The 18,146-nt window shown below is 35.1% G+C and overlaps 1 protein-coding gene and 1 pseudogene across 4 annotated transcripts; both read right to left on the minus strand.

The window, feature by feature from the left end:
- Positions 1 to 222: 222 nt before the first annotated feature.
- LOC142538346 (plant-specific TFIIB-related protein 1-like) lies at positions 223 to 2,574 on the minus strand (annotated as a pseudogene).
- Positions 2,575 to 2,749: 175 nt separating this feature from the next.
- On the minus strand, positions 2,750 to 10,806 carry LOC142539739 (uncharacterized). 4 transcript variants are annotated; one of them, XM_075645408.1, is made up of 16 exons: positions 10,652 to 10,806; positions 10,528 to 10,585; positions 9,853 to 9,900; positions 9,390 to 9,455; positions 8,754 to 8,819; positions 7,792 to 7,884; positions 7,486 to 7,597; positions 6,543 to 6,588; positions 6,360 to 6,431; positions 5,461 to 5,523; positions 5,214 to 5,368; positions 5,065 to 5,129; positions 3,815 to 3,965; positions 3,556 to 3,661; positions 3,324 to 3,459; positions 2,750 to 2,853 (listed from the first exon to the last, which is right to left on the minus strand). In XM_075645408.1, the coding sequence occupies exons 1-16, from the start codon at positions 10,652 to 10,654 to the stop codon at positions 2,846 to 2,848; spliced, it is 1,248 nt and encodes a 415-aa protein (XP_075501523.1). In that variant the 5' UTR covers positions 10,655 to 10,806; the 3' UTR covers positions 2,750 to 2,845. The 4 variants fall into 4 exon arrangements, with proteins under 4 accessions (XP_075501523.1, XP_075501525.1, XP_075501522.1 ...); XM_075645410.1 differs by having other exon boundaries at positions 2,751 to 2,853; positions 9,853 to 9,894; XM_075645407.1 differs by having other exon boundaries at positions 2,751 to 2,853; positions 9,390 to 9,458.
- Positions 10,807 to 18,146: the final 7,340 nt, after the last annotated feature.

An 18,146-nucleotide genomic window follows, 5' to 3' on the forward strand; every position in this document is an offset into this window, starting at 1 on the left:
TTATTACAAAGAGCTTAATCTCGACCTTTGATTTCCTACAAACAAGGAGACACTACTGTGCCTAAAATTATGTTTCCTGCCACAAATTTGGGCCCCAATGGCTTGTGTTGGGAACCCGCGACACATTTGGATAATGGGAATTTTGTACATTTATGTATTATATGTATAATTTTTTTTTAAAAAATAATTCTTCTTTTTCATTGCAAAGTAATGCAACACTAGAGTCGTTGCAAACGAAGTATTCGTTATACACAAAATATTTACAATTTAAATAACTCCACGAGGACAGTAACATACAAAATCGTGAAAAAGTATAGCTCCGATCGTCAAATTACCACATTTGCTGAACTTTTCATTTAGATAATGTTGCATAGGTTGCTTATCTACCACGTCGGGGGATATCTTCGCTGGTTGCACAAATTGAAACAGATGGAGAACTTGATGATGGCACGGGTGGGCGAAACGGCCAGGGAAACACGCCGGTACCCAGAGAAGGGAGCGTAGGGAATTAAACCTGTCTCATCGAACTAGAAGAAGCAGACTTTACATCTGTATCAACCCTTTTTTCCTCCCTCGTCTCGTACTATAAATCGATCTCCCTATTCTGGGTCGAGGTTTGCTTCGTGTCTGGGGCTTGTGGACAGAAGAATTTCCACTCGGAACCTGTGGTTTCCAGAAGGATGGTGGCGATCCAAGAATGGCAGAGTTATAAGCCCTGTGGAAATTATCTTTCTCGGCATTTTCTTTGCCTGTGTTTTGATGGATGCACTCAAGATTTCACTTGGTTTTGCATGCTTGTCCTTGTCTAACACTCCGACTAGATCAGCTTTAGATGACGAGAGGCTGACAGAAATAGAAGCAGTTGGAAACGCTTTCTCTGGAGGGACAACTGGATTATAATTTGATGGAAGAAGGTCATCCCAATTTTCCAATAGCTCCTTGTTCACTTTGCGCAGAGTTACTTCTGTTAGGCCAGTCACTTACAGATTTCAGCCTGTGTTTTGCGTTTATCTTCTAACTGGCAGGGCCAAATAAATGGCAGCTGCAGATATGCTGATAGGGTTTCGTCGGGTGCAGAAGCATTTGCATTTTATAACTACTCCTATGTGTGTTGCGGTTGCCAGCTCCTTTGATCAATCATCACCAAGAAATTACAGACAAAAGTGTTATGAACTCAGTGAGTGCGGGAACATTTATCGACCATGAAAGGCGATTGACAAGTACCTGAGCAGATTTGTTGAGTTGAAGAAGTGTGCAAAACCGTGGCATGTGCACAGATATGCAGTTGTTATTGATGGGCTGGCTTAGTTGTAAAGCTTCTCCAAGAATTTTGATGTACTTTCCTATCTCCTTTCGGGGTAAATCTGCAGCAATGGATATTTCACAAGGGATACGACAAAGTTATTTGAGCATAGGGTGATAATCCATCAGTTACCTTCAAATACAGGAGTTGGGATGGAGAGGAAGGTGACCACCTGTATTTTGTTTTTGCACACTCACACAGAACTAATGTTTCATACTACCAGTTCTTTTGTTTATTTATATTGCTGCAGGTTATCCAGGTGATGTTTCTCTCACTGCGACCTAAACACTTACCTCCAGGACTACACTGAGAATCGACATGGACGCCGTGGCGGAAAACAAGCAAACATTGATCACATAGGCAGTGTCTGCTTCCTACTATGAGCAGACACTACAAAATAATTTTGACGCGCCCGCTATGTCGCCACCGTTCACACTATTTTTTAAATTATTTTAAAAAATAAAAATTAAAAAACACTGCAAAACTGAAGGATCCCATTAGCTCGAGGACTCTGGACTGATGCTCCTGGTATGCAATTTTACACTGCAATTTACGTTAATGGAATCGATTACTGGCAAAGGTGGTGCAGTGTATAATAAACATGCTGCTGCGTGCCTCGAGACACAAGGATTTCCAAAAGTTTTCGAATTTCCTTCACTTTGTTCCTGGACGTGCTTTTGCCTGATTCGGTATCGTTGTTTCTTGGATTCTTCAGATGCTATAGGAACGTGCGTCTAAGGTATTTAGTATAATATTTGTGTTGAACGTTCGTCCACCATACGTAGTGAGCGTCTCTGGGTCTATTTCATATTAAAACGAAGCCCCCATCCCATGGTAATAAAAGAACATTTATAATGATGAAAAAACACAACACCCTTGTATTATTTATGCTACTAGCCGCTGCAAATACTTTGCATGCGTATTATAATGCCTAGAACATTATTTTACATTTTGATTAATTACGATGCTTTTATGATGGGCGACGAATGTTGAGGAGTCATCCGTATAAAAATGTGTGATTCTGAAAAATGGCTTTGGCCAATTCTCACGCTGCCTTTGATTGATATGAGAAAATTGAAAATTTTGGCCAACGCCAGCCATTATGTGTTCAATTGGGATGGCTTTAATCTTTCCCCAAGCTTCATGTTCGTAAATCAAAATGTGATGTTTGGTCATTTAAGCTACTTTACTGGTGATAAAGATAACTAATTTACCTTAATACACCTCCGAAAACTTCCCCCCACCCCAGCACCACCTTCTTCCCCCTCCATGTTTCAGCTACACAGCATCTCTCTGAGCACTTCAACTTCCACATACTATTTATTTTCTTCTTGTGCTGTTCTGCTAAGTTATTAAATTTCGGTTCGGAATTCCATATTCCTGAAATACTCTTTACCTTCACACGAATACCACATTTGGTTTGCTGTAAACACAATCAAATGATTTTGGTCAAAAATAAATAAAGCATCGAAACTCACAAGCTTGAGAATTGAGCAACCAAATGAAGTACATGGAGCCAACAATTCCACCCATTGAACTCATTCAGGCATCTGAATGAAAACGTGGGACTAATAATTATCAACATTAATAGAATCACTATCAACTCAGAGAGGAACACTGTCTATGTTCTGAGAGTCTCTCTCCTTTAACTAGTAAACAATGACAATGAAAATTTCTAAAGGAGCTACCTCATCAATATTAAGAAACTTTGAACTAAATTTTCTATAGAAAGCTCTTGATATCCGTTTGTCGCATTTATAAATTTCAAACCAAAAAAGGGAAAGAAGACATTAAAGCACAACACAAAGTGTACAGACTCTGGATGATCAATGAGAACTTCAACTCGGTATCATACATTCAATTCAAATGCGAAAAGTTGCAATCTCCATCTCAATAAAGCTACAATGCCACAGATCCCCGCAATTTGCGAATTACAAAATCACAACACATGTATAATACGCAAAATGATACTCCCTTGAGTAATAGACGAAATTTGGGAGAATCTACCTATTTTACCTACCAGTGCTGCATAAGACAAAACCAGCAAGGATATCCTCTTCCTCAATCCCAGAAACCCTGACTCGCAAATTTTCACCAGGTCCTGCACGACCAACTTTATCTTCATCACAGAAGATGGCTAGAACTTTCACCTGGACCTGAAAATTATCAAAGCATAAGATTAAACCCCTAAATGCTTCATGCATTCATAAAATAAAAATTTTGTGCAATAACAAAATAAGGGGAAATAACACCTTATTTGGCATGATCAACAAACTATCTCCTTCACGAACACTCCCGGATTCTACTTTGCCCATAATAACAGTTCCCATGTCTTTGAATTTGTCAATAATGGGCATTCTGTCACAACAAGCAGTCAAGCACATAAAATTAGGCCGAATATGTCATGATTACAATCCCAAGTAAATCAAGAACAAAGTGACAAATTAAAACTTTCATCTAACCAGATAACCAAAGAGGACAAAGGTATAACAGAAATTATTATATTTATACCTAAATGGACCTTTTGGATCACGTGTAGGGACTTCAATAGCATCAAGAGCTTCAAAAAGGCATGGACCCTTCCACCATGTGCAGACATTTCTGTCCACTCTTGTCTTCATATTTGTACCCATAAGACCAGATATGGGAAGAAATTGTACATCTGAAACAAAATTATAAAATAATTTATGACCGATATATTAATAAGGATACCGACAGATATTATTTATGTTGAATTCATTATTTAGTAGAGCATCAGAACTCACGTTGAACAACATTTTAAAATTCTTTCCTGAAATAAGGCTTCACATTTTGTGAAGTCTTAAAATCAACATGACAATTCAAAATAGTCTTCAGGCTACAACAAATGGACACAAACATGGACATGGACATGGACACAAGCAGGCTACATGGATTTTTAAAAAGTCAAGGACACGACGATAAAATTTTGGACACATAAATATACGTATGTATACCTACATATTACATATAAAGGCCTGTAACTTACTGAATATGAAAATAAAAACCAATTATATCAAGTGAAGCTATCAGAATTAAAAAGACAAGCATTTTGAATATATTTTAAAACACAAAAGCTATCTCATTTTAAAATAAAAAATATAGTCCAATAAATAATAAATTGAAAGACAATTATTTATTCAAGTATTAAAATTAATTTTCAAACATACAAAGAAAAGATCACTAAAAAATGAATAGGTTTGACTGATTGCTCTAAAATTTTGAGAAACATTAAAAATTAGTACCATCATCTCAAATTGTGTCCAACACTCATTGTCCTGCCCCACTGTGTCCAATTTTTTTTCCTATTAATTTATCATGTGCCTTGGCATATCCGGCACATATTTGTGCCATGTCAAAGATGTTCCCATTTCCCAGGTATGTCCAGCCCGGCATGCGTAGTTATTTCAAGTGTTTGTGGATCATATATTCAAGGTTACACACAAGTCATGTCATGAGGGTGAAGTTGAATTCTGTTATATTGAGAGCATATGTGGCCTCATTTCTATAAAATTTGAATCCTGAACTAAACAATTTCTTGCCACTTCAGCTTCATGGTTCAGACAAGGAACCAAATTAATCTAGTGAATTCAAGTCCAATTAGGAACACAGTGACACAACTCGATAACACACACACACACTAGTAAAATAAACAAATAAAAACAAAGTCTCAATCGGATTCTCCATGTGAAGGAAATAATGCATCATCGGTACGAAAATGTATGCTCCAACAGGGAATTTACCTTTCTTCACATTGTAACCTGAAGACTTCAGAAATGGTGACATTTTTGACTCAACCTCATCATATCTGCAATTACACAACAGCATCAACTCAAGGCAAAAACAAAATACAGCATTTTCAGATGCTCGCTCAACTCTCAGACAAAGGCACCTCTCTTTTGACCAGATAACAGTAGGATCGTCCATTTTGTTCACAACAACAAGAAGCTTCGAAACACCCAAAGTCTTTGCTAATTGAACATGTTCGCGTGTCTGTCCACCTCTCTCATAACCAGTTTCAAATTCTCCCTGCCTGGCAGAAATTACCTGTGACGGTAAGATGATTAAATAAATGGAAGAGAGCAAGTCAAAATCTGACCATTTAAAATATAAAATTTAATATTTATACGTGTACTTACCAATACACCTATATCAGCTTGAGACGCTCCACTAATCATGTTGGGTACATAGCTTTTGTGACCCTGAAGTACCAAAGTTTAAAACAAATGTGTTAAGACCACGAAGTGCAGATAAATCAACTGGTGTGTAAAATGATAACAGAATTGTCTAATGAACAATGTTGAAGCTTTTGTGACCCTGAAGTACCAAAGTTTAAAACAAATGTGTTACACCACGAAGTGCAGATAAATCAACTGTTGTGTAAAATGATAACAGAATTGTCTAATGAACAATGTTATAAATGGCGGGAGGCAGCGGCGGGGCGGTCGGTGACATCCTATCGCATCCCTCGGCCACCTAGACGGTTGAATTTTTTAAATAATTTTTTATAGATAATCATATAAAAAGTTTTTAAAAAAAAAAAGAAGTGAGAACAAAAAGTAAAAAGAAAAAAAAAAGTGGAGTGTGATTTAAATAACTAGGGTTTTGAGATTTAAAATTAGTTGACTTTGACTAGGTTTTAAAATTTGTCGACTACAACTTAAAAATGTCGACTGCCCCCCGCCTGCTCGCTGCCTCCACCTGCCTATCGCCACATAGCTTGGGCCGCCTAAAACAACCGTCTCATGCATATGGAGATGGCAGGGCGGTCGAGGTGACTAGGCGGCCGCCTCAACCGCCATTTAGAACACTGCTAAACTTTAAAAGACTTATCTTATGATTCAACGCAATTCCAATCTCCCTCGAGAACGAATATAGAACTTTTCTTATCAGAAATCCAGATCAATTTAGAACAGAGGTGTAATCAAAATTTAAATCTTTAAACAATACAAATATATGCAATCAAAATTTATTACAACTGCAGAACTTCTACAAGAGAAATCACAAAGCAATGAATAAAAGGAAAAATAGAAATTACCGGGGCATCCAATATTGTAAATCTGGTAGTTTCTGTTTCAAATGAAGCTCGACCAACTTCAACTGTTTTTCCCTACGAAAGTAAATTAGGGCAACAAACCACTCATCTCTTCACACATGCAAATGCATTTGGAGGACAAAGAACGCCAGACATCACTCAGTAGCCAAATTTACAGATAAGTACCTTAACCCTCTCCTCTTCATTTGTGTCCATGATATAAGCCATGTACCTAGTTTTTTTATTAAGTAAAGGGAATCAGTAAAACCAAAGCTAGATTAAGCAATGATATTCAACAGGGAGTTGAATGACTGCAAAAATTATCCCACCATCACGAAAGTAAGTGGCAAAAAATTCGAACACATGGTTTAGAGCATCTATTTATAGATTTGAGGTCGGAAAAACCTTCCAATATGTTCGGGAATTAGTAAGAGATTGATGCAGAAAGGACTCAGGGGATTACAGAAACAAGACACCAAGAGGGGAACAAGCCAAAATTCATTTGAGCTTCCACCTACTTTCGCTACAAAAATTTAGCACAAATTTTATAACATTTTTTGTAAGAAAATTGAATTGGATAGAGGCTTCATAAGATAATCGTATGTGAAATGAATTTGACTAACAATTACAAAAATGTGAATGAGGTAATGATTGGTTGAAAACAGCATAAGGAAAGAATATAATTGCATAATGGTTTGAATAGATTTGAAGTACAAAATAATGTATTGTCTGAAATAAAGTATTCAATATTTAATATACATACATGTCTATACTCAAAACACTTCAAAAGTTTAAGAGAGCAGGAGAATGTATGATCCAACATCCCTAGCGGATATACCATATTAAGCAACATATTATACTGATGACAGCAACAACAGATTAGATGAAGGTCATCACTAATGCACCGTTATGGTATAGATCCATCCAAATATACTCCGACAAACAAAATCAACTACTCATGAACATCATTGCAGTAGATGAAGCTGCAGTTCAAAGATGAGGCTTCTGTTATCCTACACGAGGTGTTAAAAGTATCAATTTTTCAGTAAATGCTAACGAGTATTTTGAACCAACATTGGATGTAAGTTGTAACATTTCCAAGTTAAAATAAGATGCAAGTAGCGCTCACCAACTCTCTCTACTTTTATCTTTTGCCTCTTTCTCATACTTTTGGATAGTTCGGTCATCAACTTGACCACTGAGAAACAATATTTGCCCTCCAGTTGTCGACTTGCCAGCATCTGCAGAAACGATGAATAATGTTGCTCATCATAACAAACTTTGATTATTGATATGTTAAAGAGCAGCGACAGTCCAATCACAACCCAAAGTCCAATGCGTTCAGATTAAGTTCTGTTCCTATGCTAAGAAAACCCAGTGAATGATGAATACAACAATTTATATGGATCTCTTCATTGAAGAAAAAATCACTTACCAACATGACCAATGAATACAACATTCAAATGTCTCTTTTTATTCTCCACCTCATTCACAACATCCTTCAGAGAAGAGATTTCCTTTTCTTTGACTGAATAGACCAATCAAAAGTCAAAACATAAAATAATATCCTCAAAATAAACTTAATTTTAAAAAAGAAAAATCACGATTCAATTAGCATCCACTCGAAAACAGTACCTCTAACAATAAAATAAAATCACAGAGACCTTTCAATTTCATGGTATGGGAACTTCAAAGCAAACGAAAAAAAAAGATTGAGGATGCAAAAGGGGAATAATCTAGCATAAGGCAGCATTAATGGTATTTTAACATAATATCATTGTTTTATTTTATCTATGATATGCAATAAAGTGGAAAAATAAATAATTTAAGGTAAAAAGTTATCCCTCATCAAGATTATGACATTTAATTACAGAAAGATGTGACCTTTAATCAGGCCTTGTTCTTGCTTATAGGGAATATGAGCTTATGGTTATGGAATTAGGTCGTGTTGAGGAGTTATTATTATATCAATTATTAAATGATAGGTTAGCATTGTTGTTCATTATGAGTGCAAAATCAGTATTAGCGCAAACAATTTATCACGTCAAAAAAATTATACTCTAAAATGCAAGTAAATTAGACAAACAAATAGAAGATGAGAACAAAACATAAAAATGGGTATTTATAAATATAAAATGGGATATACAAATTCGATCAAAAGGTGATCATTTAAGACATTATCTCTTGATATTATTATACATTTTTATATTTAAACTTTTTTACAATAAAAACAGAACAAATAAAGCAACGGTTATGCAACATAACATGCCATCAAAATAAAATTTGGCAGAGATGGCATTTAAATGCTACAGGAAGAGGAGACAATGTTATCAGTCCACTTGCAAGCCATTCCAGGGACACAATGCTGATCAAACACTAGATTCAGCAATTACCTACCTTCAGATACATCTCTTTGCTCTTCTTGCAATGATTTGGAGTTTGTACACGTTGTGCTGGCCAAACCTAAAGCTATCAGCAAAATAAACACCTTTTATACATGATAACAAAGATCACTAAATAATAACAACATCTTTTGATAAATCCATCGGAAAAATGAACACCTTTTATACATAAGAATAAAGATCAATAAATTATAGCCTTATTCTTTTGATAAAGCCATCAGCAAAATGAACACCTTTTATACATGAGAACAGCGATCAATAAATTATAACCATATTCTTTTGATACCAAATAGACGTGTAAAAGAATTGAAGATAAAAGTAATAATAATAAAAAATTTGGGTACATAAAAAATCTTCAGGTGATCTTTTCAGTTTCTTAGTTTCAGATTCTCTTGTCATGATTACAAAGCAGCATATAGTAAACCGGATATGAGTTCTCGTCTCAGAATGGTAAATGTCAGACGTTGAGGATAAAAACAGAAAGATCATTAAAAGCAATCCTTGTGACATAATCCTCAATCTTCAAGCATAAATCGCAAAGTTATGTCGTCAGGTGCTAACAAAAACACATAAAATCTGGATGAGAAATTTCCTCCGGTCTACTATACACATCATATGTGACTTGACCTACCATTATCCACCTCCAGAATTAATTCTACATCTATCTTCCCATCTTTCTTGTCAGCAACAATAGTATCTTTTGCAAACAATAAATTACGACCTTGTAAAACTTACAGTGACGACAAGAATACTTCGATTAGATTCTGATGGATCCAAGGATTTTTTTTTGAAAAAATGGTTATTAATCCTCAATTTATAAAAGAATATAAACAGATTCTTGAATCCATTCTCATATTTTTCGTTTTGTTAAGATATTAGTAAGTCTCAAAACCATGAAATAAGCAACGGTTTTCAAACTCAATGCAAACTAGCCCAAATTCTTAATCAAAACACAACCTTCATTATCTTAATTCTTACACGTAGAGAATAAAAGTAAAAATCATTAAAAAAAATTAACTTTTTAACTTCTGAGAAGTTAAACAACAGTAACAATAAGAATTACATAAAAAATTAAACCTAAAGGACATTTATACCTGATGAATCAAGTTGCAACGCCTTGATATCCTCCTCGATATCTACATCAGTTAACAGCACAAAACAAGACGTCAACAAAATAATGGGGCAATTGAAAAATGCACACACCACAATTATCGACATATATAACTTCAACAAAAAAGCAATCACTCCACTCCTTTCAAATCAAATAAACGATAAGGGACAGTTGATAAAAAATGAATGAAAATGAATTAAAAAAAAAACGAACCCACCAAACCATTGCAAGAACAGCAAAGAGATGCATCTGAAGGTAGGTCATTGCTAGCATTTAAATGTCATCTCTGCCAAATTTTATTTTGATGGCGTAATGATGTATTATGTTGCATAATCGGGGCTTGATTTGCTCTGTTTTTATTGTAAAAATGTATAATGATATCAAGAGATAATGTTTTAAATAACCAAGACAGTATGTTAAAATGAATATACCCTCCCCACCCCCTAATTATCAAATCAATGATTATTTCGAAGGCTTGAAGCAGTCTCAAGAAGTAAAAGTGTAAACGAAGCCTATATCAGATGCGCCTTCGAACATATAACATAAGTGGTGGAAACCATCATTAATCTTTTATCGATGAAAGAAACATAGCAATAATTAGTCGGCTGAAAAAACACTCGAAAACAAGAATCAATATTTGAATAAATCCAAAAAATACCTGTGCCACCATCGCCGTTGAAGCTCGGGTAATCCACAGTCTGTCGGTTCGGCAAAGCCTGAAATCACAGCTAAGATCAACACAAATATATACCTACTACACGAATCTAAGTATGAACATTTACCATGTGTTTTTCCTGCGGTTTTCAACAAAAGCCGATGCTCGACAGAGAGCGTAAAATCTGCGATTTAGGTTTTTGAGTTTTTTGCTAAACTGAGTAGCTTTAAGCTGACTCGATGATCGGAAATTGTCGCCTGTTATTGGGCCTATATTTGGGTCCAATTACCAAAAAAAGGTACAGGCCAATGGCACACTTGTCCAAATTTTTTATAGTTATGATCGGTCTGAAATTTCATTTGAGATTATTCGTTAAATTTTATCGAATTGAGTTCGAACTCGACAATTTTATCGAGTCAAGCTCGAGCGTAATGGTATTCGACTCGTAAGCTCGTTTATGTGGCCCGAGCTCAAGCTCGACTAATTCGTTGAACTAGTTCAATTGGACAGTGAATTTAGCAATGTGCATTGTTTATTTGTTGTCATGCATTATTTTTAGTGAAATAGATAACATGTGAATGCTATAAAATGAGAAATCAATCCTTCGATTTTTCGTAAATTAATTGATATTTTGGATAGAATGCTCAAAGAGCTCGAAAATGAGTTTATTTAAGTAGCTAAAAAACTAGCTTGTTTAATTATTTGAGTTCGAGACAAACTCGTTAAACATGATAAATGGACTACTAATGAATCGAGCTCGAGCTGTAAGCGAATTTTGTGTTTTTCAAATGAGCTGAATTCGAGCCTAACGATAAAAACTCGAATCGAGCTTGGATCTAACAGTATTCGGCTCGGCTCGATTCGTTTGCATCCTTATACGAAGTCCACCAAAAGTAGATAACATAGAATTAGTTCTATAAAATAAATAATGTGCAAGACTTGATGCATATATCAATTTCTATATCTCTAGAGTTTATAAACTATATTCGTTGATGAAAATGTGATAAATTTTATTTTGTTAAAAGCTATTGAAAAATTAATTTAATTATGACTATGTTAAATGGTTTAATGGATACATATTAGGTGAAAGTTGAAGGAAAAAAATAATTAATGGACGAATTACATCAATATCTTGATTTTAAATGTACATACAAACATAATAATTTTAAAAAATAATATCCAGTAGTCACTATCATTTAATGTTTATGGGTAAAATTTCGAGTTAATCTCCAACTCGTGAGGTGAATTTTAATTGGATATTTTATAATTATTCGAAATTTTTAAGGAGGTAGTCGATAGAAAATCTCAAAATAATTTTATGTATTACCTCGATCATATATTTAAAAAAAATATTTAATAATATGGATTTGGAGCTTTGCATGCTCACAATATTATGTGTTTGAAACTGAAATAGACAGCAAAATAACTGTATCATTCCCATAATTCACAATTTGTGTTTCATTTGTGAAGTTATGATGTTTTCTATCAAGGCTCGTCATGGCTTAAACTATAAGACACAGTTTGATATACATGATATGATAAACATATGATATATAATATACGGATAAGTTAAGGGTAAATAAGATGTAATAATTATATTTAATGTTTGGTATGATTTTAATAAGAGTGATTAAATTTATATATTAGATTGTAATGACAAAATTAATATTATCATATTAAATTTTATAATTTCAAAGTTATTGCTTGAGTTCATATTTCTTATATGTTCATGCGCCGACAGTGCTTGCATGATTTATTTATTTTTACCTAATTTTATATATTATATAAATATGATAATTGAGCCATTGATTTTGTGAGTCAAGTCAAATATCAATTTTTTAAGGTTAATCGAGTGATACTAATAATTTTATTGAGATCATAAAAATCATTTATATAATTATTTCGAGTTCATTTATATAATTATCATATTATATAATATATAAAAATAAATAAAAATATTTATTTGATTTTAATTTTATATTAAGGTCGAAAGGCAAAGGCTTTTTACAAGACAAAATTTTAAATATTTATATAATTATCTCGAGTTCAAAACACCATTATTTTGATAATATATAAAAATATTTGATATGGTTTAGAATTTTTATATATTGAGGTCAATTAAGTCATTTGTGGTGTTTTTTATTATTAAATTAAAATTATCACATCTCATAAAGTGGTTATTTTATCTTTGTATAAAATTATTTATCACTGGGCTTTCTAAAAAAGTACGATAAAGAGGATTATTTATCAATCACTCTATTATCCAGTGTACCAAATTACAACCATGTAATGTCTGGTCAATGGGGCTTTCGATGTTTCTTCATGTCTATGGAAGTTGTAATTTTCAAACTTAATGAATATTTTGTCCATTTTTAAGTTTTACGGACTTGCGGTGTCTTGAAATTAGGAGAAATCCGTGATTTTATTTTTACATATCATGTGCCAGAATTCCTTTTATTGCAACTTAAAGCTGGCAGTACAGAAGAAAGATGGTGCTGTCAAACAAGAAAATAAAGCAAAAGCTGCGAGCTGCTAAAGCTGAAATTGTTGTGGAGTCAGATGCTCGGAACAAAGATGCTGAAAAATTCAGAGCTTTGGATTCCGAACTCTCTGATTCTATAAAGATGATTTATAATACAGGATCTCACAAGCCAACATTGTCAAAACGAGAAAAGAGAGACAAAAGGTAAAAGAAAGCTCTGATGTTCTAAAGCATATAGAATTAATTGATGACACAGATAGTGAGAAAGATGGTGAGTTGAAGTCGGCATAGTTAAATCTGATGATCATGAAATCTCTCTCGTTACTGAAGGTAACAATAATATTACATGAAGGAAAAACAGAGGACAGTGAAGTAAGTGCGGCTAGTTCAAAGATTAGGAGGCGGACATGTTACGAGTGTGGAGAACGTGGCCATCTCTTTTCTTCTTGCCCGAAGAAGCCAGCAACGGATTCGACGAATCCAGGTGTAGTATGAACGTCGAATGGTCAAGAATCATTAGATTTCTGTCGGTAATATCACACCTTGTTTCGTATCCTTTGAGCGCCCCAGCTTAAATCACCCCACTTGAGTTAGAAATTTTTTGTTTTCAAATTTTTTATTAGTCATTTAGTATTTCTCATCATCTTAAAGTTATTAATCAATCATTCTCTCACATTATCTCACATACTATAAGAATACCATTGTTACATATTTTTGTTATCTTGTCACATTAAGTTCCATAGCACAAAAGTCACAGGATCAGTGTTTTTTGAGTGTTTTTTGTGTATTCATTCATCTTTATTCTTATTTTATGTTAAATAAACACATTTTTAATATTATTTACAATCTTTAAATGATTTATATTTTACAAAATAATAATATTTTTTAATATATTTATTACTTAAAATTATTTATTCTTATTTTAACAAGGTCATTTATCTAAATTAAAATTCAATTATAACATTAAAATGAAAGCGTACAATGGAGTGAGCCACCCACATTGATTTTTCACCAATTGGGTGCGGTGCTATAACACCTCCACTGGAACAACCAATGCAGATGCCCGAAGAAGTTGATAAAACATACAACAAATACAATTCAAGCCAACGGGTAAACTGATGATCAAAGTTAGTTATTATTCATGTTCTTAATAAGCCTATTCATATGGGTGTCCTATTCTTTAGGATTAGTTGCAACTTGCCATGAAATGTGGCTTTTCTGTTTTTCCTCTGTACATGGCTATAAATGCCTTAGTGTCTTTTTTTCAGAAATAAGACTTCATCATTCTCTTCCATTTCATGTGTTATTTCGCTTTAGCATCAATATTTGGTATCAGAGCCACGCAAGGGGCCTGATTGTGAGTGTGAAGTGTGTGAGTCTACAGACAAAATGTCAGAAAAGTTCGTGCAACCAGCTATTCCAAAATTTGACGGTCATTATGATTATTGGTCAATGACGATGGAAAACTTTCTGAGAAGCAAAGAGATGTGGAGTCTTGTAGACGAAGGGGAATACCAGCGTTGGCAATTGGAACAGCACCAACGAGTGAAGCACAGAGAAAAAGCGTGGAGGAAGCCAAGCTCAAGGATTTGAAGGTTAAGAATTTTTTATTCCAGGCAATTGATAGAGAAATTCTGGAGACAATTCTTGACAAAGGGACATCGAAGGCAATCTGGGTGTCAATGCGGCAGAAATACCAAGGTTCCACGAAGGTGAAGAGGGCACAACTTCAAGCTTTGAGAAAAGAGTTTGAGCTGCTTGCTATGAACGAAGGAGAGAAGGTGGACAGCTTTCTGGGAAGAACCCTCAGTGTGGTGAACAAGATGAAATCAAATGGTGAAAACATGGAGGAAAGTACGGTGGTCAGTAAGATACTTAGATCATTGACTTCTAAATTCAATTATATTGTATGTTCGATAGAGGAGTCAAATGATTTAAGCATCTTAATCATTGATGAACTTCATGGAAGTCTTCTTGTTCATGAACAAAGGATGCAGGGACATCAAGTGGAGGAACAGGTGTTGAAAGTTGCTCATGATGACAGTTTTGGAAGAGGAAGAGGAGGAAGAGCCATCTCTAGAGGTGGAGGTGGAAGAGGAAGAGGACGTGGAAGACAGTCCCTAAACAAAGCAATTATTGAATGCTACAAGTGTCATAAGCTTGGACATTTTCAATATGAATGTCCAGAATGGGAGAAAAAGGCAAACTATGCAGAGATGGAATAAAAAGAGGAACTTTTGTTGATGTCACACATGGATATGCACCAAACCGGACAAGAGGAGATCTGGTTCTTGGATTCAGGATGTAGCAACCACATGACTGGAAACAAAGGTTGGTTCTCTAATTTAGAAGAAGGTCTTTGCCAAACTGTGAAATTAGGGAATGACATGACAATGAATGTGGTCGCAAAAGGAAGTGTAAGAATGCAAGTTAATGGTGTCACTCAAGTAATTTCAGATGTCTACTTCGTTCCTGAGCTTAAGAATAATCTGCTTAGCTTAGGACAGCTTCAAGAAAAAGGATTGACAATTTTGATTCAGAATGGAACATGTAAAATATTTCACTCTAGGAAGGGTTTAATCGTGCAAACTAATATGAGTGGAAATAGAATGTTTTATGTATTAGCCACGGCAGCACCAAAGGAGATCATGTGCCTGCAAACAGAGCTAGAGACAGAAAAGAAGTTCACTTGTGGCACTGCCGGTTTGGTCACATTAATCACAAAGGACTCAATACATTGTCACAAAAACATTTGGTAGCTGGCTTACCAAATTTGAAATTCCCAAAGAAGACTTGCACGGTTTGCTTAATTGGAAAACAACACAGAAGATCAATCCCAAAGAAAAGCATGTGGAGAGCCTCAAAGAAACTACAACTCGTACATGCTGACATATGTGGTCCTCTCAAGCCTCCCTCAAACAGCAACAAGAGATATATCTTAAGCTTTATAGATGATTTCTCACGTAAAGCTTGGGTTTATTTCTTACATGAGAAATCTGAAGCATTTCAAAACTTTCAAGAACTACAAAATTAGTGTTGAAAAAGAAGTTGGTGGGCACATTGCTTGCTTAAGAACTGATAGAGGTGGTGAATTCACTTCACATGAGTTTGAAGAATTCTACAAAACTCAAGGCATTAGAAGACAATTAACAGCGGCTTATACTCCACAACAAAACGGAATCGCTGAGAGAAAAAATAGGACGATCATGAATGGTGTGAGAGCTATATTGAACGAAAGGCAAGTTCCAAAGGTATTTTGGCCAGAAGCTGTGAAATGGTGTGTGCATGTGCAGAATCGAAGTCCAACTTCAGCAATAGAAAACACAACTCCCGAAGAAGCATGGAGCAATGTGAAACCTACAGTGGAATATTTCCGAGTTTTCGGGTGTGTGGCTCATGTTCATATACCAGATCAAAGAAGAACCAAGCTTGAGGATAAGAGTAAGATGTGTGTTTTCTTAGGTATCAGTGATGAATCAAAAGCTTACAAATTATTTGATCCTATTTCCAAGAAAGTAATTATAAGCAGAGATGTGGTGTTCGAAGAAGAGAGAAGCTGGGATTGGGGCAGAACCGATGAAGAAAAGAAAGTCGATGTATTAGTGTGTGAAGATGAAGAAGACAATCTTACAGAAGAAGAAGCTGAGCAAGAAGAAAATGAAGATGTTGATGGCAGCTCAAGTGGAATCAGATTTCCTGAAAGTGAGGAAAACATCACAGAAAGTTCAGTTCAAGGGAGGGCCACAAGAGCTAGAAGAGAACCAATATGGATGACAGATTATGTGACAAGGGCTGATTTGTCTGAAGAAGAAGAAAATCTCATGATACTGATGGCTGAAAGTGAAAATGATCCATTCTCATTCGAAGAAGCACACACAAGCATAAAGTGGCAAGAGGCAATGAAAGATGACATGAAGGCTATAGAAAAGAACAACACATGGGAGCTAACAGATCTACCGAAAGGAGTCAAGCCAATTGGAGTTAGGTGGGTTTTCAAAACCAAACTCAACGAAAGTGGAGAAATAGAAAAGCACAAAGCAAGATTGGTGGCAAAAAGATATGCACAACGATATGGAATAGACTACACAGAAGTTTTTGCACCAGTGGCTAGACTTGATACGATACGTCTAGTTCTTGCACTTGCAGCTCAATATGAATGGGAAATATTTCAACTTGATGTGAAGAGTGCATTTCTTCATGGAGAACTTAAAGAAGAGGTTTTCATTGAACAACCAAAAAGGGAAAAGAAGACAAGGTTTACAGATTGAAGAAAGCATTGTATGGCCTTAAACAAGCGTCAAGGGCCTGGTACAGCAAGATAGAAGCATATTTTATGCGTGAAGGGTTTGAAAAATGTTCTAGCGAGCACGCCTTATTTACCAAGAAAGAAGGAGGTAACATACTTATTGTTAATCTTTATGTAGATGATCTCATCTTTACTGGAGACAATAAAAGTATGTGTGATAAATTCAAAAGTTCAATGATGAGAGAATTTGATATGTCTGATTTGGGAAAGATGAAATACTTTCTGGGAATTGAAGTTATACAGAATGAAGCTGGAATATTTATCTGCCAAAGAAGATATGCTCGAGAAGTCCTTGAAAGATTCGGCATGGGGAGTAGCAACTCCGTGAAGAATCCTATTATTCCCGGAACACGATTGTCAAAAGATGAAACAGGAGATGAAGTAGATGTCACTATGTTTAAACAAGCAGTTGGAAGTCTCATGTACCTCACAGCCACTCGACCAGATCTGATGTATGGAGTAAGCTTGATTAGTAGGTTCATGGCAAATCCAAAATCATCTCATTGGCTTGCAGCAAAAAGGATTTTAAGGTATATAAAAGGAACCACTGATTTTGGCATACTCTACAAAAGAGGCAGTAGAAATGCAGGTCTCTTGTCTTATACGGATAGCAACTATGCTGGAGATTTGGATGATCGTAAAAGCACTTCAGGTTTTGCTATCATTATGGGATCTGGAGCAATTTCATGGGCTTCGAAAAAGCAGCAAGTAGTGAGTCTATCAACTACAGAAGCTGAATACATTGTTGCTGCACTTTGTGCTTGTCAATGTATTTGGCTTAGGAGAATCTTGAAGCAACTTGGAGCTGAAGAAAGAGGAAGCACACAAATTCAC

The sequence above is a fragment of the Primulina tabacum genome, chromosome 3 (genome assembly GCF_025594145.1).
Source record: "Primulina tabacum isolate GXHZ01 chromosome 3, ASM2559414v2, whole genome shotgun sequence".
In the NCBI taxonomy this organism is placed as follows: domain Eukaryota; kingdom Viridiplantae; phylum Streptophyta; class Magnoliopsida; order Lamiales; family Gesneriaceae; genus Primulina; species Primulina tabacum.